General features: G+C 45.3%; 1 protein-coding gene across 1 annotated transcript in view; it reads right to left on the bottom strand.

The window, feature by feature from the left end:
* Positions 1 to 167: 167 nt before the first annotated feature.
* The window catches only part of kel (kelch protein), a 57,451-nt gene continuing 32,306 nt past the window's right edge, over positions 168 to 25,312 (bottom strand). The window contains exons 7-10 of the mRNA XM_075687824.1: positions 24,122 to 24,337; positions 18,172 to 18,373; positions 2,523 to 2,792; positions 168 to 1,937 (exon numbers count right to left, since the gene is read on the bottom strand). Of these exons, the coding sequence (XP_075543939.1) occupies positions 1,765 to 1,937; positions 2,523 to 2,792; positions 18,172 to 18,373; positions 24,122 to 24,337 (861 nt within the window). The 3' untranslated portion in view covers positions 168 to 1,764. The remainder of the gene's footprint in view (positions 1,938 to 2,522; positions 2,793 to 18,171; positions 18,374 to 24,121; positions 24,338 to 25,312) is intronic.

Raw genomic sequence — 25,312 nt, 5'->3', positions numbered from 1 at the left:
CGATGAAAGCATATGTTTCCTTTAAAAAGACAAGTCACACTTGTCAAAACGTTGGCTCCTGCGTTTACCTTGTTCTCGTTTTGCTCATCGTCTTGAATTTCCATCTCCTGCCTTCCCAGTGTTTTCCCTGAACTTGAATATAAGACACACCAGAAAGACAACAGGTGCACAATAAAACAAAAACAAGAATTTTTAATTTCTCTTTCCCACTACCTAGAATTACAGTGATTCTGGCTTGGGATGCAAAGTGTCGAAGCTAAGAAATGTAAAGCTAACAAATGGAACACATGGGTTGGTGAATTTGCACCAATTACAGCACATGTTCCATTTCATTCTCCCAATAGCTATGAAACAAAACCGAACAGTAAACACATACAACCAGCAACCATCTTTATATCAAACCATATACATACTTTATATATATATACACACACACACACACAATTTTCTTTACACATGAAAGCACAGGGCCAACTTTACAGACTTGCTGGCAGACCTCTGCATGATAGTGCTGCATCTTTTAAGTAATATCAGCTGGCCTCCATGCTGTGCAGTTTTAACACTGCTAACCAATCACTGTAGGCAAATCTGAAATATTTTCGCTCATCTGAAGCAAAGTTTAATACAGCTAATCAAAGGTGATGTAAATAAGCAACCTATGCAAGGTAAAATACTTAAGCCTTAGCACATGCTATGTAAATAGCTTACCATTTGTGCTATATATCTGTATTCATGTCTGTTAGCACACTGAGCACTATAGGACAATGTCTTAGTGCCTCTACACAATGCCTTGAAGAGAGAAAATAATGCACATTAAAAGTTATAATCTGCCACTGTTTGTCGAATGAGAAACACGCTTTTCCTTAGGCAATTTGACAGTGATCCTGTGCATTTGTAAGAGCGTTCTCTTGAAGGTGAGGTCATAGCAAGGGATCAAACATAAATGCAGTACAATGAAAGTACAGGGTGGTCCAATATGAAATGGGGCCACTTAATCAGCATTCAAGCAACAAATAGTCAGGTGTGATATCCACACCCTCACTTGCTGATACTAGCCAAGCAGCTCTCACATTCCAAAATATCTCCCATGGTACCCTTTTACAAAGCAAAAATGGCAACATAAGATCACCTTGAATAGAACTAAAGTGCTTTTTTACATATTGGCACCCCAGTTACCCTGTTCTCATTTAGCACCAGGCAGAGCCAATGCATTCATCCAGATTTGCATTGCACATCACTTTAAAGCAAGTTATCTACAAATAGAATAGACATTCTTTGTTATTCTTTTAGCTGCTCATTTGTTGGACACAGTGTGTTCGTACTGTTGCCTCCTGCAAAGTATACTTATAAAACTCCTGCAGCCTGTTAAGACAGATTGTGTGAGCTTACATAGCAAGCCTACATGCATAAAGTTTCACAAATCACCATCTGGAATGAATGAAATGCACTACATAGTTTGATAAATATTTGACTTTAGCTAACGCTCATGGGTGCACATAGAAAAGTGTTTTGAAAGACTTATCATACCAAGCAAGTGACAGTGCTTTCCAATATACGCCTAATTAATGTACATACTGTCCTATGCATTCACTTTCTGTGCTGCTGGGATAATGTCTGAGCAGCCCTTGCATAGAAGGCTTGGCCACTTATCATTGGGACCACATGGAAAGAAAGCCCTGTTTAGGGTAGCTTTCTTTTCAGCCCAAGCTGTATACCTCCTGTGGTCTAATCATAACTTCAGGGGGCAATTGATAAAAAAAGTCCTTAAAGCGGCCTGTCAATGATTGTCACTCCAGCATAGCTACGACCAATGGTCATGAATGTGCTCAAGATGTTCCAGGTTTTGGTCTTTGGATTGTAGACTTCAACAGATGAAAGGTTCGATGATCCATCATCACCACCAACCACATAGAGTAGGCCATCCATTGCCACGACACCTAGTGGAGAAACAGAGTTGAGAATGAAAGCGAAACAATAAGCATTGGAAGAATGTGTTTCTTTACATAGGTGCCCAAGAATTCATCCAGGTCAATGTTGCATGAATTCTATAAGGATGACATGTGTCATCCTGGCATACTAGCCTGGCATATCATAGGCATATCATAGGATGGACAGGAGGCACAGGAAAAGTTAGACATAACAAAGTTCTTGGAATTTGCACAAGCAACATTAATGAGCTGGCAAAGTACAAACTGTATGACCTTCACACTGCTGTTCACTTGCCAAAGTGAAAGCAGGAAACGCAAATGGTCATTATCTGCACTCGTCAGTGCAGGCATGAAGGAACTGGTGGGCCTCCCTCCCTTCATATAAAGCCGAGTTTGCTGCGACTGCACATCAAATAACTTGGTCTAAAACACATACGCCACAGTCCAGAAGGTAATCTTCGAAAAAAAAAAAAAAGCAGCACGTTGAGTAAAGTGACTTCATTACAAGGGTTTACTGTGCGAACACCATGCTGTTAAGGTCTCCTCAGCCTGCAGCAAAAATAAATATTCTAACCGTGAAGAGGTGGCACTTGCCTGCATTTCGCCTGGCCAGGGCCATGTCTGGTACATGGGACCACGAATTGGTGTCAGGATGGTAACACTCAACACTTTTGCGCACCAGGGGCCCATCATGTCCTCCCACAGCATAAAGCACTCCATCCAGAACTCCAACACCAGCACCACTGCGCCTTGCAGACATGTCAGCTACGAGGGACCACTCCTCTTCCTTAGGATCATAGCGCTCCACTGAACTTAGGCACTGCCGTGATGCCCCATCATATCCACCGACAGCATATAGGAGGCCTGTTATCACATAATGAAGGCAAAGGCAGAAACAAAAGTGCACATAAGTATAAAATACACATGGCATCATTAGTAATTCAGTAATGTCTGAAACTAAGAAGATGTTTCTGAGATGTTTTGAGTACAACCTCACTGCTGCAAAAACAAATACTCAACAAGTAAAAAAACTACAGTCTACGCTTGTTACAACGTACCTGCGTACAACAGACTTTGGATATAGCGGACCATATTTCGGCCTTAGTTTGTACTACCGATTTTATTAATGCAATGAAGTTCACTTTTAACGGATTGCACTACAATGGACTATTGGCTACAGCAGATGAAATTTGCAGCAATGTTTTTCAAAATCAGGTGTATAAAATGTAGCTTTGCCATGTCGACATGGGCTGACAACTGACTTGCGAGGGTGAGCTGACGATCGCGGCTCAACTCAATATCGCGCACACAAGAGGGAGGAAGGCGGGGCGGAAATCTTTCGCACACAAGGCATTGTGGGGGGAGAGAGGGGTTCTACTCCGGTGGCTGCTGCTTACGGCGCGGCCGCCGTATCTTGAAAGTGATCTGTGACGTGAACAAAGTGTGCGCCTGTGCAGGCTTCATCTTCAAAGCGATCTGCAATGTAGCCAAAGTGCAGCCAGTGCCGGTAGCTTCATATACGCCCTGCTTTCAACGTTTAGTTCACACTGAAGCGAGAGACAGCACGAAAGTCAATTTGCTTGCTGCTGCCGCCGCGGTTATCTTGCTTAATTTGCCATTCGGGTGGACTTCTTTTGTTTGCTTTATACTTTGGATGTTCGTCACTCACTCTTTGCAACAAAGTTGTTAGACATCATGACGAAAGTTTCGCAAGTGAGGTGTTTCGGATATTACTGACTTTGGATAAAATGAACTTTTTTTGTCGGATTATCAGGGTCTGTAGTAACGAGTTCACTGTATATAGTATTTCACCTTGTAAGATAATTCCTACACTTTGTCACATTGCCTGAAAAACTGATCAAACGCGGGTGAAGAAGAGGACTTTTCTTCGTGAGAGCCAGTGAAGACAAGGCCCCTTGTCGAAATGTTGGTAATGAGTTGAGGCATTGTTGATCAATTAGTCTTTACCCTCCTGTGACCTTTTCACCTTATTTGCCCGAAACATAGGTATTAAAGTAAGGACTGCTATTCTAAGTACCATTCTGGTAGTTCCAAATCTATCTGAAAAAATGAAGAATTTATTGGCTAGTGGGATCCAGCATGTGAGGTGTCAGAACAGATTAACCCTTTACCTACCAGACTATATTTTCCAAAGAATGTTCCTGAAATACTGAATTTATTTAAATGCCCAATGAAACCAGCACATCAAGGCACACCTATTCAAATGAATGTTTTTCTTTGTGAAACAACACCAAAAAATTTCTTTATGCAAGAAAGAAGTTGGCTTCACTGTGCAGCTTCCCATCAGTACTAAAGTTAAACTCCGATATGACGAACTTCAACATAATGAAATTCTCGATTTAACGAAGCATTCAACTTTTTATAACTTCTGGTCCATAGAACACCATGCATTTAGAACCTCAATATAACGAAGTGTGTTTATGCATAATTTCAATATAAAAAAGTTTCACTCCAGCCGTGAAGGAATACCAAGACAATAAATGGAAACTTCCACTGACAAATGGTTGAACTACAATTGGCTGCTTGAGATTGCACCTTTCAAATTGTGCCCAGTGTGACCAAGAGCAACTGCTGAAACATGACGATGTGTGGTGTTTTATGGCGCAAGGGCCAGGTATGGCCAAAGAGCGCCATGACAAAGGTAATGTTAACGGTGCATTGTGAATGATGCAGGCAATGAATTAGACAATGAATTTCTCATGGTATGTGACATGGCTGTAAAAAGGCCTAAAATCGGTCGCTGTGGATGGCGTAAAATATATAGTTGCTAAAATAATGACACTGACTAAGTAGTGCTGTGGGCTATGGTAATGGGGTTTTGTTAAAAGCATGATGCAATAAAACATAACATTGACACTTTAGCTTCAAGAAAGACTTTGAGTACAGGGCTGTTATATGTGAGCTAAAAATTTCCTGGCCAAATGATTTCCAGAGTGTCTGTTTCAGCTAAAAACTCTAAGACTAGTTTCGGATTAAAAAGCGATTCATTGCTGAGAAAAAATTTCGGGTGAAGAGAAAAATTTTCGCGATATGCAGAAATGAAATACTTTTTCTTCTGTGCTTCTATTGCAGGGCATTGAATAAGAACGTGCAGGACTGTGAGATTTTGGCTGCACTTACTACAAGTGGGAGGATACCCCCCAGTCAAGAGGTAAGAGTGAGTGCCGTAAGTGTGTCCTATTCTTAATCGGCAAAGGAGCACTTCATTATATCATGATGTTCTCTCCAATACCCTAATTTGGGTTTTATCAAGTGCATTTTATTTGATATCTCAGCATTCCACGGTTGCTGCCAATGGATTTTGAGCTTGTGACGCAAGTATGCTTTAAGATCTGTGGCTGGGATGGGTATGTTTATGTCCGTGTCACTAAAAGCTATTGAAGTAGCTTTCTCGTCAGCAGCTTCTTTGCCTTTTATGCCACAGTGGCCAGGTACCCAGCATAGGATGATCATTTGTTTAGCACTATAAGCTGAGCATAGCAATGTATACAGTTCGTTAAAGACAGTGTTTTTATGTTTACGTACATTCATTAGGGCTTGCACTACACTCAATGAGTCTGTGAACACTATAGCCCTAGTCAAATTCGTTTGCTTGATGTGCTTCACTGCAGAGAGTATTGTATATGCTCCCGCTGTAAAGATACATGTATGTGGGTTCAATGTAGCAGATATTAAGAATGCTGGTCCTAGTGCTGCGTAAGCAACACCAGATGAAGACTTAGAGGCATCTGTGTAAAATTCAGCACAAGAATATTTCTCCTGTAGCTCAAGAAAATGTGACCGTATGTGTGCCTCAGGTGCTCGTTTTGATATTTCTGCAAATGAGACGTCACATTCGATAGTCTGCCACTCCCACGGCGGTGGAAGCGGCGTAGTTTCCATAATGGCATTCTCTAAAATCGGCGCACCCGTTTCTTCGGACAATCCTTCCAACCGAAGGGACAGAGGAGGTCTAGTGCCTGGGCGGTTACAGAAAAGCCTAGCCGTAGACAGGTCGTAAATAACTGAATGGCATGGATGATGGAAATCTGATTTCACCTTGAGGGCGTAAGAGAGACGTAAATATGTTTTTTGAAGATGCAGGGACCATTGAAGATGCAGGGACCATTCGTTAGATTCAGCATACAGGCTTTCTACGGGGCTAGTCCTGAAGGCACCTGTAGCAAGGTGGATACCTAAGTGGTGAATAGGATCTAGCATTTTCAAAGTGCTAGTTGCAGCAGAATTATAGACTATTGCTCCGTAGTCAAGCCGTGTTAATATTAGACTTTTGTAAAGTTTTAAAAGACACCGCATGTCGCTTCCCCAAGATGTGCGTGACAAGAGTTTCAGCAGATTCATAGTCTTGAGGCACTTTGATTTCAGATACTTCAGGTGTGGTACAAAAGTCAGCTTGCTGTCTAAAAGGATTCCTAGAAATTTGTGTTCATGGCTCACAGATAGCCGTTCTCCATTTAGATCTATTGCGGGGTCTGCAAGTATGCCTCTTTTGTTAGAAAACAGGATGCATATACTTTTTAGGGGTTTAGCTTGAAACCGTTTTTGTCCGCCCACTTAGATAATTTATTTATGCAAAGCTGTACTTGTCGCTCGCAGATACTTAGGTCACATGATTTGAAACCTATCTGGATGTCATCCACATATGCAGAATAAAACATAGTATGTGGTATGGCAGTCTGGATCGAGTTCATTTTGACAATAAAGAGAGTGCAGCTTAGCACACCACCTTGTGGAACACCAGCCTCTTGCGTAAATGGACGAGACAGAACATTACCAACTCTAACATGGAACGTGCGATTGGAGAGGGAACTCTGAATCACGTTCAGCAAGTTGCCTCGAATTCCCATTTCAGACAGATCACGGAGGATTCCAAAGCGCCAGGTTGTGTCGTATGCCTTATCCATATCTAAAAATACTGATAGGAAAAACTGTTTGTGGACAAAGGCATCACGGATATTTGTCTCGATGCGGACGAGGTGATCTGTTGTGGATCTATCCTCCCTAAAACCACACTGAAAGGAATTGAGTATGTTGTTGCTTTCAAGAAAATGGATGAGGCGACGGTTAATCATTTTCTGGAATAATTTGCATAGACAACTTGTCAGAGCTATAGGCCTATAACTGTTGGACGAGGAAGGGTCCTTGCCCTCTTTGAGAATAGGGATTACAATTGCTTCTTTCCAGGCAGAAGGAATGTAGCCGGCAGAGAACATGGAATTGAAGAGTGACAGTAGTGTTTCTTGGGTTTCAGGGTGTAAGTGTCTGATCATCTCATACATTATTCTGTCACTTCCTGGAGCGGACTTGTTGCAACAGTTCAGTGAGGCCTGGAACTCAGCCATACTAAATGGACGATTGTATACTTCATTAGATGTGCTTTTCCGACCCAAATGCAGCTGTTCTGCAAGTCGCTTGTATTTTAGGAATGTTTCTGTGTAATGAGATGTACTGAAAATGTGCTCGAAATGTGCTCCTAGACAATCAGCTTGGTCCTCAAGAGTGTCTGCTTGTGTGTTTACTAATGGTAGAGGATGAGTTTCACGGACTTTTAATTTGTTTACCTTGTTCCAGGCTTTTCTTTCGTCTGTATAAGAGTTAATGCCGGAAATGTATTTTTGCCAGCTATCCCCTTTGGCACGGCGGCGCGTTCTTCTGCCTTCTGATTTTATTTTCTTAAAGCTGATAAGGTTTTCGATAGTCAGAGAGTCACGGAGCTGATTCCAAGCCTTGTTCTGTTTCATTCGTGCTTCCTTACATTCATTGTTCCACCAGGGAACACGTCGTTTATTAGGCGATGCATTTGTTTGCGGGATACGTATCGACGCTACGTCGACAATAAATGCGGTTAAGTATGACACTGCATCGTCAATACTAAACGCACCAATATTATCCCAGGTCATATATGTCAGCTCTCCATATCGCTGCCAGTTCGCTGAGTCAGCTTTCCACTGGGGTACATGTGGATAACATTCGTCCCGTTTCCTTAATTTTAAAACAATCGGGAAATGATCACTCCCGTATGGATTCTTATGTACTTTTCACTCCAAGTACGGCACAACTGTACTTGAAACAATGGATAAATCTATAGATGAAAATGTCTTGTTCGCAACGTTGTAAAAAGTTGGCTCCTTCTTATTTAGCAAACATGCACCTGTATTGAAGAGGAAGTTTTCAATAAGATGTCCTCTGGCATTACACCGAGAGTCACCCCGCAAGGTATGATGAGCATTTAAGTCTCCAACGACAATGTAGGGTTCCGGAGTTGCGCAATAAAGCTTTCAAATTCAGTTTTGGAGAGTTGACAGTTGGAAGGAATGTATAAAGATGCAATTGTCAGCAGCTTACTAAAAAGCACTGCTCTGACTGCAACTGCCTCTAGGGGCGTGCGTTTTAAAGGGTAACTGCCGGCAAGCAACACACTTATCTACTATTATTGCCACACCGCCCGACGAGACTAGGGCCTCATTGCGGTCTTTCCGGAAAATGGCATACTGTCGGAGAAAGTTTGTTTATGAAGGTTTAAGATGTGTATCTTGGACACACACCACCTTTGGGGTGTACCTATGTAAAAGTTCCTTAATGTTGTCTAGGTTGTGGAGTAAACCCCTCACATTCCACTGTAATATCTGTGTGTCCATATTGTGTATGTTTTGTGCTGTGTGTGTAAGAGATATAGATTAAATAAGCTTACGAGGCCTTTCAAGGCCCCTTGATACGAGCTCTCTCTTTCTTCTCGGTGCGCTCGAGGGAGCTGCGCCGTCCCTTGGGCTTCTGAGACGCCGGATTTGTGTTCGTATCCATCACCTCGTCTGAGGTGGTGGATAGTGCCGGCGCAGCGGGCACATTCGCGGGGGTGGTGGGCCTATCTGCACGCACAGTGGCCCTGGGTTCAACAGGCCCGAGGGTCTGCTGTTCCAGCCGGGGGGGCTGATGGCGTGACCGCCGCCACACTCCGTGTGACTTGGGCGGCCGCCGAATGCTGTAGCGCTGCCCCCCGGCGCGCTACATCGGTGTAGGACGGACTAGATTGGTTCATCGAGAAGCGCTTGCGCGCCTCTTGGAAGGAAAGGTTGTTTGATTTTGATTTCGATTATTTGTTTTTCTTTTTTCCAGGATGGGCAAGAACGGGAGTACGCTGGGTGATCCCCGTCACAGTGAGCACAATGGGTGGTGGAAGTGCAAGTGTCAGATGAGTGCTCGTTTGATGCACATTTTGCACAAGTAGTGCGCCCTCGGCAGCTTTGTGAACCGTGCCCGAACCGCTGACACTTGAAGCATCGGCGTGGGTTAGGAATGTATGGCCTTACACGGAGTTCGCAGTATCCTGTTTCTATTGAGTCTGGTAAGTTGCTAGTTTCAAACGTTAAGATTACGTGTTTCGTGGGTATTTCCTTGCCGTCTCGCCTAATCGTTATTCTGTGGACCTTTACTACATTTTGATCTTGCCATCCCTCAAGTAGCTCACTTTCACTAAGATCGAGCAGGTCATCTTCAGAGACGACACCGCAGACAATGTTCAAAGATCTGTGTGGGCCTACTGAAACTGGAATGTCCCCAAAAGCAATTAGTTTTGACAATTTACTGTACTGTGTCTTGTCACGAAGTTCAAGAAGAAGATCGCCGCTTCCCATTTTAGTTACTTTGTAGCCTGGGCCGATGGAGTTTGCCGATGATTTTGCCACAACAAAAGGAGATATTGTTCGGACTGTCTTGCTTTCATGTTGACTGTGAATAACATGGTATTTTGGGAATGTTTCTTTCTGACTCATGAAGAAGTTGAAGGAATCTTCGATGCGGCCCCTCTTGAAGGAGCGATCAGGGAGGGAGGGAAAGTTGATTACATAAGTAATAATAATATATTCGGCAGGGATGGCCGCCAGCCACCATGGAGCCCAACCAGGGGACAACACAGGACGGGAAGTATTCAGTTCTGCGCACGCCAGCAGTACATCCCCACTATAACCAAATACCTATACCCGAGGCTAGGCATAACGCACAAGGTTAACCCTTGCCGCCAGGGAATACGGAAGTAATAAGAAGTGAAGACAGGAAAGAGGAAAAGGTGAGAGAGAAAGACGAAAATGTAGAGGAGGACAGGAAAAGGCGACTACCGATTTCCCCAAGTGGGTCAGCCTGGAGGTGCCGACATGTGAAGCAGAGGCCAAAGGGGTGTGTTGCCTCCACCAAGGGGCCTCGAAGGTCCAAACACCCAGCATCGGCTCAACCCCCAGGATCCCCTTTTCCCCAGACACGACTAGGCCGCGCACGGCTACACGCGGGAGGGTCCGACCCTCGTGTGCTCGGGTACGTGGTGTCGCAACACCCCAAATGCCTGCTGACGCAGACGCCCCTGTGGGGAACTGCCGAAACAGAGAAGCTTCATGTTGCCTATAAAGTGCAAGTGCAATAAGATCCTAACGCACACAATGCTGGACACATTGGTGTGAGTGAAGCGTGCGAGGGTGAGCTGAGAAGGATGGTGATGGTGGCTTGATAAGCCCTGTCTTCCTGCACTAGCAAAGGGGAAGGGTGGGAGGGGAGCGAGCTTGCGGTAACATAATCAAGTGCTCATGAAGGGAGGGGGAAAGAAAGTGGGGTTGGCGCGCATTTCCTAGTGTGGCTGAGGGCATACCATAGCCAGTGTGCCCTGTTTTAGAGGTAATCTGCCGCATGTGCAAACAGTAGCATACCAAGATGGCGTGGCATCATATATGCTGTCTTCCAGCGGGTTTAGTACTGGAGGTTATGTAATCTTGAGTTTTGGAGACATGTCGAAGCAAGAGGCAGACGAAGCATTCGATTCTTGCTTCTGGTGCTTTTCATGATAGTGTTGTCCCTCTGCTGGCGACACTATCAGCCATGGAGGCGGAGTGGAAGCCATGGCTGGTTTCGCTTCGTATTGCCAATGCGAAGATGGCATGAAACCATATCTTTTGTCGCCAACTCTCAAATTCATCAAAATAACTTTTTTTCCTCATTCAAATTTGCTTTTTTCAACTGCCCAATAATTCAGGAAAACTTTGTGGCCCCTTCAGAGCAAAATCTCGGTGACTGTACTTATTTGCGTAAAAAGCTGAATTTCAATACAGTTGAACCTCACAATAACAAAATCGGCGGCGAACGCAAACAGATTCGCTTTCGCAAGAATTTTGCTGTTGCGAAAAGAGACAGCACAGTTAGGTAATGCATCACAGAACAAAACTTTACAGTCAAAATTCTATTAGGCTACTTTGCAATATTTGTTCGAGATATATAACTGCATTGCCGACAGTACAAAGCGTGCCGCATGCGTACTGCCACCATAGCGCAGTATTCTCAGTCAATTGCTTTCGGAGATGCAATCACTTTTGTGAGATTTTGCGTAACAGGCGCCAACGCGTCCGGTGCTGAGCGCAAAAGTGATTGCATCTCGTGTTCCTGAAGGTAAACGATTGAGATAACGCCCTTTTTGCGCAAATCTACATTCGGCACTGAATCCGCAAGTGATGCCTGTCGGATGGCACCAAAACCAGCACTCTTGAAACAAGGGATGCGTATTCCCGGATGATTGCTCAATCATGGCCCGATGCGCGACACTCCATATGCTGCGACTGCCTTCTCAAGCGCAATAAACAATTCCATGTCGGTGGGACTTGGGTTTCCTTGTTTTGCTGCGTTTTTTTTTCACCAAGGCGCAGATTACGCAGTGCACTGCTGCGATCGGCGATTGTTGCTTGAAACGCACGTTCAGCTTGCGTTCAGTTTCGCCTTATGCGATTGGCCTGTAGGCCTCGCCGAGTTGTCAGCCACGAGGAACACAAACTGAACAGGGGTTTCAAGCAACGATCTACAATCTCGCCTAGTAGGCGTGCAAAAACTATCGTCACATATTGGTAGCAACATGCGTGCCGCTTCAAACAGGCGGTCAACAAACAAGATGGTGGCCATGACGTGTTTCCAGCGCACTCATCGCTTCTGGCACTTGGTTGTTTTCATGAACAAAAATGGCGGCACCCACACATGTGTAATGTGGTGGTATTTTACGCAATTTTAATGCAACACAGTTGCATTCAAGCACATTTTGGAGCCTGCTAGCCTTACACGAGTAGGTAATATGTGGAGTTACGTTGCGGCAAATTTCGTTGATACGGGATTACAGTACAGCGGCATTTTGTTGCCAAGAGGTACGAAATGCATTGAATCCTATGGCCGTTTGCTGGGGATGCGAAAATGTTTCGTTGTCGCGAGAATTTCGTTGTTGCAGGATTTTGTTGTTGCTGGCTCCGACTGTATAACGAAATTTTGATATACCGTATTTACTCGCATAATGATCACACTTTTTTGTGAAAAAAAAAAAAAAATTGCTGCAAATTTAGACGTGCGATTATTACGTGGGTTAAATTTCCCGCAAAAATTTTTTTTTTCATCCGCATTTGCTGCGGGATGACAACAGGTCAACAAATAGGCGGCTGCCACAGTATGTAGTGCGGGACACCAAAACAAAAATGGCGGCCAGCAGAGCAAGCCGAACGCGCCTAACGTGATTTTTGTTTCTTCTTATGAGTACATTACGTGCATTGAAACAGTTTTTTCTGTATCAGTAATGAATAATATCGTTAATATTGGCAAGTTTGCGGCAATAACGTAGCCATGTTCACTTTGAAGGGACAGAAACAGATGAGCACGCTTAGCTGCCAGTGACATAGGAACACATGGCGGGCATGCTGCGGAAACTGCGGCATTTGTCTTCACTACTATCCTAATACGGCACATTTCTGCTAAGGGTGGGCAAATATCTTAGCTGTGTTACAAGCGTCGGCGTATGAATAGGGTACGCTTTTAATGTATCAGTGTAAACGTGGCTGCTATCGTTGCCGCTCGTGATTTGTTGCGTGCCCACGAGTGCAGACAAGGTTTTTGACCACAACCATTATAAAGCCTACACATAATAAAGGCAAGTTTGGTTGTAGCTTTTTTTTTGTCATGGAAGTGCGGAAAGTGATGAAAGGAATGAAATGGGGCATCTGCTTAATTAAGAAAGTTTGGCGCGTGCAGACCACTTGGTTTGTCTTGAAGAGTCGTTCACGTAGAATTCAACAGATGGTAAGCGTGATCATTATTAGCTATAGACTTGGCACACGACATATCGCTGCGGCAAGTTCGGGGTGCGATCATTACACGGGAAATTAAAAAAAAGTGAATTTTGATGACAAAATTCAGGGGTGCGATCATTACGCAAGTAAATACGGTAACTAAGCAAATTGTCAATTTTACCACCTTCATTACATAGAGGCTTAATTGTATTTGGAATATTGCAGTGGTGGAACAGCCATTTCACCTTTTGGCGCACGTCCTAGCGCAGGCAAAAAGCCGATTTGGCGCAACAGCAAGCACTTTTGGCCCAAGATCCAACACACGTGCGCTAACCATATACCATGCAAATTTTAACTGATGCAGTCTATATGTTGTAGAGGTGGGTTTGTGTGAGGCTTACCCTGCAAGTGCGGTCATGAAAGGATGTGATGCTCTTCTATACCACGATGCACAAAGGCCGGGTTCATCGATACGGTGCAGAGAAGGCACCACAGACAGATTGTCAACAAGCGCGTGTTTATTAACTCAGGATGCAACACAGTGCGACTGTCACGGCTTGTGGGCAAAGGCATACCGCAAGATCGATCGAGCATGTGCGCCTGCACTGAACATGACATCACGCAATATATTTATGTCATGCCATGCACATTAGGGACTTTTTGAATCGGGGTTGCAAAAAAAAAAAAGCGTCGACACCACTAAGCAAGCATGAGATGCAAATAAGGTTTTATGTTTGTGTAGACAACGCTACTTCGCCAAAATAGCGCAGCGACCCAAGCTCGACGCAAATGTTTTGCGTCAACGAACATGGCGGCACCCATCAAAGTGCCGGTCTCACAGTGTACCACATTCAACCTCATTTGCTAATACCATTCTTAACTATTCACTATGTGTGATTTTTATCGCAGCGACTCTATTGCAAAGCCCCGGTATCCCCCATAAACATCAAAAAAGCTTTCTTTTACAGTTGAGCCCGACTATATCGAACTCGTTTACATCGAATTATTCTATATATATTTCTGGGCACGGTATAGTTACAATGAGTATATACAGCAAAAATTACGTTTGCATCGAACAAAAATAGCAGCGACGCCCGATATATCAAACGTCCAGCGGCGGAAAAGTGCCCCCAGAAGTTGGCTTTTCCTCGCGGTTGCAGAGTAACCTGACGGCGCGGCTCCATGCAACCGCTCTCCCTACCGTGACCGCTTCAGACGAGCCATCGACACCCCCCTGCCAAAAATTATCCTGGCCCGCCTGCAGCGCTTGCTCAGACAGCCAATTAGAGGCTCTTGTGCCCTCGTCGTGCAAAATGGTGAAAGTGCAAGTTGTCTCGGTGCGTTTCTGGTCGATTGTGTGTGTGTGCCTTGTGGGCCTTCTCCCGCAGTGTTGCCGTGATGAAGCGGCAGAATTTGCCTTTTGTCGTGAAGCTCGAAATCATAAATCCGGTCGAACGCGGTGCGAAGTTGGATGTGTCCCCACAGCGTGAATGATTCCGAGGAACACTCTCAGGACGATCTTGAAGAATAAGGGGGAAATTAGGGCTAAAGTGGCCAAACTCTCGCCCTGGTGCCCGTGACGCCCGACGCGTACGCACGACCATGTACGATTGATTCATCCGAAATTACTTCAGCCGTACCGGCTTCCGCGTGCTCGGTGATGACTAAATTCTTATGAATGCGACGCAGCCGTTGCCGGTGTTGCCGAAACTTGGAGCGAGCTGTCAGAATTTCTGAAAGCTGTTGACGAATCAACAGTGGACGAGTTTGTGAGTGCAAATGATGGTGTCGCGGCCACGGGAGAGCCCGAAAACGAAGACTACATTGCTGACATCTTACCGAGCACAAGTGAAAGTGGGCACAATGAGGAAAGCAACGACGGTCCTTTGCCTACATCCTCCGAAGTGATTGGTGCGCTCGCACTAGTCCGGTGCTTCTGCACGAATGCGGAAGGTTGCGGCCTCAGCTGCTCCCGACTCCTTAGACAATGTGGAGAAGTGCGTGCGTCGCAGGCAGCGAAATTGCCCAAGAAGAAAGAAATGCAGGACTATTTCATGTGAAACTAAGCTAGTTTCAGCTATTTCATCAATAAAGTGACTTTATAAATGGTATGTGCCTTTATGACATCCAATTATTCAGCAGGCTTATATCGAATTATGCTCTATATCGAACTGATAGGCATTTTTTTGCGAGTTCGATATAGCCGGGTTCGACTGTAATTCTAAAATATGACCTCCTCTTTCGGCAAACTCCGCGGTACCACACAGGCGAGTTCGATGAACACCGAAATAAAGCGCCAGCAAGACTTTACAGCAGCACTACGTTGTATATCCGTCAGAGAAAAATGCGTGAATGATGAACCAGACAACTCCAGCGGGCCCATAGAGTTTCTCACTATATGGCAAGAAACTTTTTGGACACGGGTCTCTGCTTCCTTCTGTGATGATGATGATAGGGTGCTTTTCGTTTTGATTTCAGTTTTGCTAGCCGCAAAGCATAGACGGAAGGAGGTTTCACAATGATACATGCTTTGGTGCAGGCTCGGTGCAATTTTCCACTAAATACCGCTTTGTCGCAGGATGGCGCAAAGGTCTGCCCTCGGCACAGCTGTTCTACCACTGATGTTGAAGGAAAAAAGCTACGAAATCTTCACAAACTTTCATGTTCTCAGTTTGGTGCCGAGCTGTACACTGTCATCTACGACACACTGATCCTGGAAAGCTTGACTTGACATGGTAGACTTCAAAACAATATTTATTTATTTATTTATTTTAAATACTTTCAAGGCCCGTAGGCGCTACAGAAAGGAGTGGTACATATACATAGAAAAAAAATGCAGATGAATGAATAAAACATTTGTTAGATGGCATGGAGAACAGCAGTCTTGAACCCCGATTAGTCTATAATAGTAGCGACCGATGCGGGGAGGTGGTTCCAGTCATTGCAGGTGCGAGGTAAAAAAAGAGTAATAGTACGCGTTCGTGCAACAAGATGGCACGAAAACTTTGTGAAGGTGATCGCTGCGCGATGAAAAGTAGGAAGGACGAGCAAGAAGTTTTGCTTTTAATACCGGGTTGTGGTAAATCTTGTGGAAAAGGCAGAGGCGACTGTATGCACGACGTACTGAAAGTTCCGGTATGTTAAGGGTTTGCTTCATGAGTGTTATGCTAGCATGACGAGCAATATCTAGCATAGAGTGCCACTTCAATCTTGGTACCATGTCTGGGTTTCCTTTCAGCTTTTGCTTGTATTTGTTTTATCTTCATGAGCCCACAAAGCAATATCTCCTGGGCTCTCGGCATTTATAAGCGGCAGAAATGTACCATAGGAAATCACAACAGACTAAGTCGTACTGCGGTGCTTTGACTTGCCTAGAAAATTTCACACCTCGCGAAACGACACCTCCAAAGACAATGGCATTTTTGCTATTGCAAAAAATAATTTAAGCTGGATTTACATTTTTTATAGCACCATCTATGAATATAATCACAACTATACTCCATCTCTCAAATGGTTTGCAATGCTGAGGAACTGCAGGACTCCTTAGCCGACAGGAAGGCCGAATGCCCCATGACATATGTTCATCCACGCTGTGCTGTGTGCTCAGCGGCTGCTAAATTTGTGGTATACGATGTGCAAGTGCAAAGGTGCTAATGTCACGTATTGCTGTAATGCATCATGTACCAAGCAAAATCAAAACTCACTAATCCCACCATTAATTAGATAGGTACACCGAGAACTTATTCCACTGTGCAAGGACATTGCCTGTGTATGCCTTGTATCTTTGGCAGGGCTGCAAACAAATTGTGAGATGGAGTGTAGATGTCTGAACATGCTTAGCTGGTCCTTGGTGTGACAAATTGGCAATTTATAGCGTGGACAAGCTGGGCTTGTCCTTGGTAGCAGAAATAAAGACCGAACTAATGAGGCTAGCTCGGTAATGGTAGCTCAAGGGTTAAACATGCTAAACCACAGTGGACAAGCAGCAGAATTGCAGGAACATAGCATTTCTGAGCAGTTAATGCACATATGACATTCTAAATGTGAGAATTATGTAATACAGTGGAACCCCGTTCATACGTTTTTCACCGGACCGGGGAAAAAAAAAACGTAACAGCCGGGAAAACGCAACAGTGAGGAAAGCTCCGAAAATGAATGAAAAAAATGCAGCTTCAACTATAGACAATTTATTTCCACAGAGTGCGCTTAGGATTTAAAAAAGTCTATAATGGTGGCTTGCCGTTTCTTTCGCTCGCTAGAAATCGCCACACGCTTCTCAATAGCCTGGAAGGCCGCATTGCTGTCAGCGTCGCTGTGAGGTGCGACGTACCTGCGGAGGAGGCCCAGAGCCATGACGGCTTCTCCAAAGCTACGATTTGGCAACTCCCCGGCATCATACGGCTCGTGCTCCTCGTCGTCACCGCGCCACGGCAATGGCAACGGACGAAGGAATATCCGCGGGAAATTTTGCCCTCTTTGGCGTAATCATGCTAACATGCTAACGATTGTTTAGTATTGCTGCGGAGCGCGCGCATCCGAGCAGCCCGGTTGCGCGCAGCGTGGCGTGGGAGAAATGTAAACAAGAGAGGAGAGCTGGTCCGATAGGCGGAGGAATGCCACGAGCAATGCCAACTTCCGGTTTCACTTTAGCTTCACAAAGAGTGACGTCAGGGCCTCTCCTGAGTTTCCTTCCTCCGTGAATCGACACGTCCAACAACGATGCGGTGACCGTGATCACAGTGATGATAGTGAGAGCATTTTTCACGAATGGCCACTTAGTGGCGGCCTCTCGAACTGGCGTGCAGCTTCTTGCAGCCAGTTCCATAGCCAAGCCCGGCCAAGCCCAGCCAAAAGCCAAAATGGCAGTTGGAACACATTGCCCACTTTAGCCCAGGCGGGTGCGGGGTGCTAAGTTGCGACGTACCATGCGGGAATGTTTTCACAGCTTCTACGTAACAGCGAGGTTCCTTATACATTGTATCCTATGGAAGCTATTCCGGGACTGGATGAAAACGATGTAGCAGCCGGGAAAATGCAGTAGTGAGGAACGTAACAGCGGGGTTCTACTGTAATTACTGATTGCTGACACGTGTCCTTACAAGCAGTGTTATACAGATTACAATGGCATAAGAACTAAGAGTAACACCAACCATTCAGAACACCCACTCCAACACTGCTTCGACGAGTGCTCATAGATGCAATTGCCGTCCATTCTTCTGCATGTGGGTCATATCTTTCAGCACTGTTCAGTCCTGTAGAACCATCGAAGCCACCAACAGCGTAGATCTGGCTGTTTAGAACTGCCACACCTAATGTACTTCTCCGAGCTTCCATGCTAGCCGCTTGACTCCACTGCAAGCACAACGTGGATGTGATTAACATCAAATAAAGTAAATGAAGATCCTTTATTGAGCAAAGCACGCGACTTGAGAAATAATGCAATAATTCACACTACAAACGACCTCCTCATGTTCTGATGAGGCAGCAAAGCCAATCAGCTCGCATCAAAAAAGATTAGGCGCTATGCCCGTTTGTAACACATATGATGGTACGGTGATTTTAGTTTTTCAAATCATTACACCATGGTAAACACACAATGGCGCCGTAATATTGGCTGGTCATGATGACAACAATACACATGTACACTATTTGATGACAGCAGCAAGTATACTAGGTGCAGTCTGCACTGAAGCTTTGTTCTTGACATATCTACCACATGCAGCAATGCTTATAATTTCATAATCATTATTCGAGCTTCTTGTGGGATTTTGTTCATAAATGATTACTGAGAAGATGCTATTCACTAAAACTATTCTGAAAATCAGTGAAGCTAGTTTTACAGCTGAAGCATGGATTGCTGTCTCAGAACCTATGATGAAACCATAGCTCTGGGCTTCAAGACTAACATTTTAGGAAAGACTGAGGTACCATCTACTACAGCAATTCACACATGCACATTATAGCAAGACACTGCCCAGTGACATATAATATAGCTTTCTAACAGGGCCATAATGCCGACAATGTGCTGTGTGGAGCAGCTTGCAAATATGAAGCCTCATGGGCATGCACTGTGGCAGATCAAGACATTGGACTGCATTGTATCATCACCCTCCTTTCCATTTCCTATATTCTGGCTTCCTCATGACATGCTCTCCTTAGCACGCATGTGCATTTCTCCCCAGGGTTCTTCCCATGGTGGGCGGCCATGTAAACGTCATCTGCCACTCTGGTTTATCGCCCACCACACTGGTGGACCAGTCAAAATTTCTAATTAGTTATTTTTAGATATAAATATTTATAATTAGATACTCTGGCGTTTCTTTATCACGCGGGGAAATATCAGAAATAAAAGTGACATATAAGTCTATAAAATGGCACTTTCCCTAGAGCACTGTCAACAAAAATTGGGTAGAAAATTGGGAGGAAAATAAGGTGTTGGGAGGTGCCATCTCACCGTGGAAGGCACAACTTTCCACTGACGCAACACTGTCATTTTCGAACCATTATAAAAGAGGAGCAATCTCAGCTTCAAATAGCCATAGTGCCATATTTCACCATGCAAAAATAAAAGCAAAAGCGAACAAAAATGAAAAAATAACTAGCATCACAATTTGTTACTGCTGCCATGTGGACACAGGAAGCACTCCTATAGGGTGAGAGAAAGAGAGGCTTAGTTGTGTGTGTAAACCTCTCCCCCTTCAGTAACAAGGTGTCCACCTCTCGAAAATTCCTGGGGAGGACCCTGGTTCTCCCTATAACTTTGCAAGGCTGGCTTCCCTGCACAGTGTTGTTGCATGGTGGTAAGAACATTACAATGTTGAAGTTGCAGAAAATAACCTTGTTACAGTCGAATCTCATTAATTCAAACTCACTTAATTTGAACTTCCGGTTTATTCGAACTGACGCTCTTGGTCCCATCAAAGTTATGTGTATTCCAATGGGCGAAAACACCCTTAATTCGAACGCGCAAGCATTTGCGACCGCAAATTCGAACATACTGTGCTTCGACAATGCTCTGAGCAGAGTACCAAATCATGCGGCGGCGTCTCCGACCAGCATTGCTCTGACCCTGCCATAGATGAAAGGCTTAGGAGAAACCCCTCAATGCCGCACACGGGGAGAAAAAAAAAAGGAGAAAGAAAGGAAAAAGAAAGAAGAGAGAGAGAGAAGAAAAAGAAAAACCGTGGCGGCAATTTCACCCTCTCTCAAGTGGCAAGGTCACTGTTTCTGTGTCGCGCTGTAATGCCCCAGCCACACTAGTGGCAAAATGCAGGCCGCCGGAGCGATCAGTCCTGGGCCGATATATTGTGGCTCGGCAAGTGAGCCGCGAGTGGAGGAGACCAATAAGAGTGGCCCCTACAGTGACGTACGCGCAGGAAACTGGTACCATGCGGACCCACCCGACTGCTCTATTCGTACTTGTGTCTGGTTCAGCCAGACCGCTTGTTTCGCACTGTCGTCTGCTCGCGTCAGCTCTCGCTCGTGCTTGCTTTGGTTGGCTTAGTTAGTCTCATTCGCGCTTGTTTATTTACAATGACGTGTCTAAACGAAGATGTTCCGATGGAAAAGTTGTTGGAGACAGTGCGCCATATCTGATTCAGTACAGTAAAACCTTGTTAAACCGTACCCGCTTTAAACAGTATTTTCGTTTTAAAAGTAGTAAAGTCAAATCCCCGACTCAGTGGCCTATGAACATAATGTGTTTTGTATTCTCATAAGCTGCACCAGCTTATTGCGTACATATCGGTTAACACATAGTGTTTCTACTTTTCGTCGCGCAAATGCGGCGGTGCATCGTCTCCATCGGGTGGCCCGGCAGAACAATAAGCCTCAGAGATCAGCACAATGGCCTCCAAGCGCCCTGTGCGTTTGCGCATGAAGCCACATCAACATCAACATCATTTCAACGCCGTGCCAAGGAGCGTTATGGCGTCGTGCATGCGAGGACTCGCGTCATGCTGAAACTCGGATAAAAAAGACAGCGGGTGCTTAGCATAGAAGAAAAATTAGACATCATTCATGCTACCGAACGTGACACGAAAAGTCGGCACTGGCACGCGACATGGGTCTACTGTTGACTATGGTGTGTGGCATTTGGAATGCGAAGAAGTTGCTCGGCAGCGCGGCTGCGACCGCAAAGAGATGTCGGCTACGAGGTCCGACTTTTCGCCATCGTTGCGTCTGTTATTGCCGAAGTGTCGTCTCGCGACAGTGATAAGGACGACACGGAAGCGACAGCACGGGCGATTCAGGCCAGACAGTGACAGAAGCTGCGCGTTACATTAGCCTCATGAATGCAATCGTTGCTACGAGAACAGCACCCTGCAATGGAAAGGTGCCTCGTGACTTCTGCAACGCTACCGTGCCTGTGCACGGCGATTATGCAACGCCAACGAGGAATCTGCCATGCGAGTGTTTGCCGAGAAGAGGGCGCTGGCTGAAAAGCTGGCTCACAGCTTCAGCAAGTTTGAGGCTGCTGTCATCGCTGGTAGGCCGCCGCGGCATCAAACGAAAATAACACGTTTGTCGTGCGAAGTAAATAAATACTGCATGTTTTTTCCCCTTCCATCGCACTCTCTCCGAGTTCTGTTTTTGACAGGAATGTGGGCGATATAATGCTATTTTGGTTAAGCAGTGCTACCGTTTAGTATGTACTTTTTCCGAGCTCCGGCCAACTACGGTTTAACGAGGTTTCACTGTACGACAAGGCAGACCATGAATACAAGGACGTGAAGGCAGCAGCCAGTAACTCATTCTCCTTGTTTTTTGAACGCAGCGACGCCGCAACAGAAAGGAGCACACCAACATGATTATGACCAGCAGCAACAACTTTGCCATCTTGATAAGACATGACTTGCGTTAAGAACGCAGGACGAAGAAGGTAAACACAGCGCCAATCTGTCAGCAGACGAAGGAAAAAACACACGAGCACGCAAAGGGAAGCAGCAACGGAGGCCCAGTCCTGGCCTTGGCAACTCCGCTGTTTTGGTGGCAGTTGGTGGCAGAGGTAATTAGCGCCATCCAGCAAGCTGGCGGGAAAGCAAATCCTCTTCCCTCCGGCCCTTCTTCGCAACTATGCTTCCCTCACCCTCTCTCTCTCAACTCCCTCCTAACCCCCTCATCTTCAACATTCTCCATGGGCGCCTGCCTCCACACTGCCGCCAGCCCCGCCAGCCTGGTGTCAGCTTAGCCTGCTCCATGAACTTTCATTTTCAGCTGTTATCGGGAAGCGAGCATTGGGGCCGGCGTGGGCAGTTTTGTGGTCCTCACTAGCTGTGTACTTGCGTGCCCCAATATTTCACGACTCGCACCGTTTGTGCATTGCGCTATGGTGCACGAATATTTAAAAAACAAGTCCCTCTTTTAATTTGAACTTCTCTGAATTTGAACAAATTTTCGGGCCCCTTCAAATTTAAATGATCAAGATCTGATTGTACATTCTTACTATGGTTTGCAATATGAACTTTAATGCACCGTCCCACACCTTATCCTCAGCTCGTGCATGCTGATCATCTTTTTCCAAGCTTGATGTCTTTCTTTCCCTTTATTTCTGTCCCTTTCCCTTTAACCCAACGCAGCGTAGCAGACTAGAGTTGATCTCAGGCTCACCTCTTTGTCATGTAAGTAAATTTATCTCTCTTGCTCTCCGAGAACTGCATCCCTGGCAGGAACATGGTGGACATGGCTAGCACACTGAAGCTACTTTCCTGACCAAACTGTATCTCTCTTTCCATAGATCGAGTCACACATGTGAGCACACGCCACCGAGCCAAACCCTGATGGGCCTCCCTGTGACAGCCCCACAGCCACCCCCTAACCCTTAAGCTTTGTACCATTGAGCACTTCCTCGCCACAGCAGATTCTCTACAGGTCTGCTGGTTGGACATAGGACTTATGCTCCTGCAACTTCTTGAGCTTGGTAGACCTCTACACAGTTAGCCTAGTGCAGCAGCCATGCATGATCAAAAAGTCTAGCAAGGGTCTCTGTCTGTATGCCGCGACTGTCGTACTGTGGTGCTTCTTAGGCTAATAATAAACTCACATTTGTTAGTAATCTGACTCTGGAACCTTGTCTGCACCGTGTCAAAGAGTCGACAAATACAGCCATAGCATCCTTTGTGTTGTTTGGAGTGGAGGAGCACGGTGCCCTTTTCTTACCATTGCTCGCTGGGTGAGCCTCACACCAGCCCATCTCTAAAGGCTAACAAGGAGTGTTTTCTAACTTGCGTTATTATACGTGCAACTACAACAGTGGTCTGAGGCTGCGACATGCTGCCGTAAAGTTGAGTGCATTGAGTCATCTCTTGTGGAGAAGTCTTTCCCCCTTACTCCAGGCTTGTTTGCATTCTGCATGTAATAAGCCTAGATTAGAGGGTTGCCTGCCGTCACTTCTCCAGGAATAGAAAGTGCCCCCTCACCTTCTCTTCGTTTCCAGTGGCTTCTCTTATCCTTATCTCTTCTCTTATGTTAACTGCAAAGAAGTGTGAGAGAAGTAGAATGGAAAAACTGAAGTGGCAGCACAGGAGAGTGCTCAACATACTCAGCCTTTGGCAGCACAGTGTGGTCTAGTCCACTACGCTCGGCTGACTGGAAAGTCAATGGTCTGCGATACCATGGGATCACCAGGTGGAATTGCGACAACATTGTTTCAACCCAGGACGACGCACTGCATTTGTGTATTATGAACTAGTCACATTAAAGGACAAAATAATTATGTCATGAGCTGGAAAAGCTGAAGCCTTGTTCCATGATAAGTGGGTTAGCCACAGTCTATTAAATCATTTTTAAAAAGAAATGAGACAAAAATGTTTTGTCATAGTACGTGTTAGACTGATATTGATGATGGCCATCAAGCCACCATCATTGTCATCATCAATACAGGACATTTATGGTAGCACACAAATCACACTTTGTCGTAATAATTAAGAAATGTGTGTGCATGTGAGTAGTGTGTGCATGTGTGTTTTCATCTGAGTTCTGTAACAGGCAAAAGGTGTTTCAAGAAGGCTGAATAGGGGCCTACCCTCCCCTGAGTGCTCCTTTCATTACCACTTTCTTTGCATACCTTTGCCAGACACTCTGGATGAAGGAAATCCTCACCTGATCCCTCACGGGGTCATAGATGTCGACTGTTCGCACACGTAGTGAGCCATTAAAGCCACCGACTGTGAACACACGTCCATCAAGAAGGGCTAGGCCTGCACGGCACCGGCGGCTAGGGAGCTCAGCCAACTGAAGCCAGCGCTCACGCTGCAGATCCAGGCATTCCACACTGCGAATGGCTTTGGGTGCCTGGCCACCCACCACAAGCAGCATCTGCACACAATACCCACAGGGCAAATAAGTAAGGGGCACTATGCTTTAAATATTGCAGACACAGGGTAGCAAAAGGCAAGTCAAATGTAAAACGATTACTTCCCAATGGAGGCTATTAGTGCACTGACAGCAGCATGCCATATCAGGAGATGGCTCCACCATAGAGTTAAATTACTACCCTGCTGCAGTGCACATATTTCTCCTAAGACAGGTCCGAGACCTGCCGTGACACCAACAATGTACCTGGTGTTCCATCAGAGCATAAAATTACACATTAGGGAGCAGAATCCTGGCTATTTAGCACAAACTGACCCAATGTCATCTCTCTTACACATGCTGACAATCCATCTTTACTAACATGTGGACAATGTGCAAGCTCTGCTCAAAAAACAATCCGTGGAAACAGCACCAATGATATGTTTCAAACACATGAAGCATTCACAACAGTGTTTGACAAGTATGCAAATGGAAATCTACTGCAGGCAACTACAAATATCTTGTTTGGAGCTGTAATATTGATAGCTTAAATCACAAAGATGGCATTACTTTGTCTAGCAGCCATTGTCATTTTCCTCGGCCGCCTTTTATATATGGCGCACTCCAGTGCCTACGTCTTGGTGCTCTCATGGTCATTTCGTTAACTTGGTAGGTACCAAAATTGGCATGGTATATATTACAGAGTGTATGACGGACATAAATGATAGGTCATGAAACAGCTGCCTATGTCTTGGTGCTCTCATAGTTGTTTTGTTAACTTGGTATGTACCAAAATTGGCATAGTATGACAAGAGTGTATGATGAACATAAATGACAGGTCGTGACATGCGTGTCATGTAGGTCATGGAACTGCTGCCTATGTCTTGGTGCTCTCACGGTCGTTTTGTTAACTTGGTAGGCTCCCTTCACACTGCTTCGCATAACACCAATTCCCACAGGGCGTGGGATATGCCGGCTTTTTACACTATTGTCGAGCTA

The sequence above is a fragment of the Dermacentor variabilis genome, chromosome 1 (genome assembly GCF_050947875.1).
Source record: "Dermacentor variabilis isolate Ectoservices chromosome 1, ASM5094787v1, whole genome shotgun sequence".
Taxonomy (NCBI): domain Eukaryota; kingdom Metazoa; phylum Arthropoda; class Arachnida; order Ixodida; family Ixodidae; genus Dermacentor; species Dermacentor variabilis.
This window is presented reverse-complemented; position numbering and strand designations above follow the sequence as displayed.